Raw genomic sequence first — 1,053 nt, forward strand, 5'->3', positions numbered from 1 at the left:
TACTCATCATTAATTTCGTAATTTTTTTTATTTTTGCACATTTTCCTCTTATCTAATATTCACTTTGGCCTGTTCGTAGCGCTCAACTTGCAGCTCCGCATACTCATACTCGATCAGTTGTATGCCGGTGAAGATGCAAGTGAGCAGCAGCAGCGCTATGGGTAGCAGCAGTAGTCGACAATGCCAGCATCKCTTCTGCAACTTCATCACGCACACATTTTCACCCGCCCCCCAACAACAAATAACACCACGCGCGTGCACTCTGCGCTGAATTATTTTTAATAAAATTTGCTGTGCAAAAGCAAACGCTCGTCAGCCGCTCGACGCTGCGCCGATCACCTGCCAATATTATCGCAATTCAGCAACTGACTTCGATTCTCCTTCGATTCGACGCCCCATAGCGTTTAGGCTGTGTAGCGCCTGTCTCTTATACACATCTCCAAGTGTAAGCATGCAAATGTGCGCGCGTGATTTCAATCAAAAATGGCGCAACACCAGCGCCGCGTGCGCGCTCATTTGCATGCGCCGCCATGGCGTATACGCACCATCCACGCTGCAGTCATCGACCAGTATCAGCTCGTGCAGATAGCGCCGTGGCGTGCGCTGATATAGCGTCATTACGGTACGCAAGAGCGCCGAACGTGCTTCATTGTGAAATGCGATGATGATGGAAACGCGCGCGCGTTGCGCGGCCAAATAGTAAGGGCGCGCCATGCAGCTGTAATGCTGTCTCTTATACACATCGATGGAAACGCGCGCGCGTTGCGCGGCCAAATAGTAAGGGCGCGCCATTATACACATCTGGCCGATGTATGGAAGTTTTTCTTCTCATTTTTTCCCCCCTTTCATATCTAATTAGCTCAGAATATGCAAAAAGTAGACGCCAGAATACAACCATTTGCGGTCATCTCAGATGAATACTTTACTAACACTCACTGGAAGAAAAACACATTTTTGATAATAGAAGGCGTTTCTTCTAGGCCTGTCTCTTATACACATCTAGATGTGTATAAGAGACAGGTGTAGAGGTGGTCGAATATACGCCACGCTCCG

General features: G+C 48.2%; 1 protein-coding gene across 1 annotated transcript in view; it reads right to left on the reverse strand.

Annotated features, from left to right (window-relative positions):
• Nucleotides 1–420, reverse strand: part of LOC108967749 (putative polypeptide N-acetylgalactosaminyltransferase 13) — a gene marked incomplete in the record, with an annotated part of 6,880 nt that extends 6,460 nt beyond the window's left edge. Inside the window, 1 exon segment of the mRNA XM_018931359.1 lies at nt 64–420. Within this exon segment, the coding sequence (XP_018786904.1) occupies nt 64–207 (144 nt within the window).
• Nucleotides 421–1,053: the final 633 nt, after the last annotated feature.

This window comes from Bactrocera latifrons, unplaced genomic scaffold (assembly GCF_001853355.1).
Source record: "Bactrocera latifrons isolate USDA-ARS-PBARC rearing strain unplaced genomic scaffold, ASM185335v1 scaffold_198, whole genome shotgun sequence".
Taxonomy (NCBI): Eukaryota; Metazoa; Arthropoda; class Insecta; order Diptera; family Tephritidae; genus Bactrocera; species Bactrocera latifrons.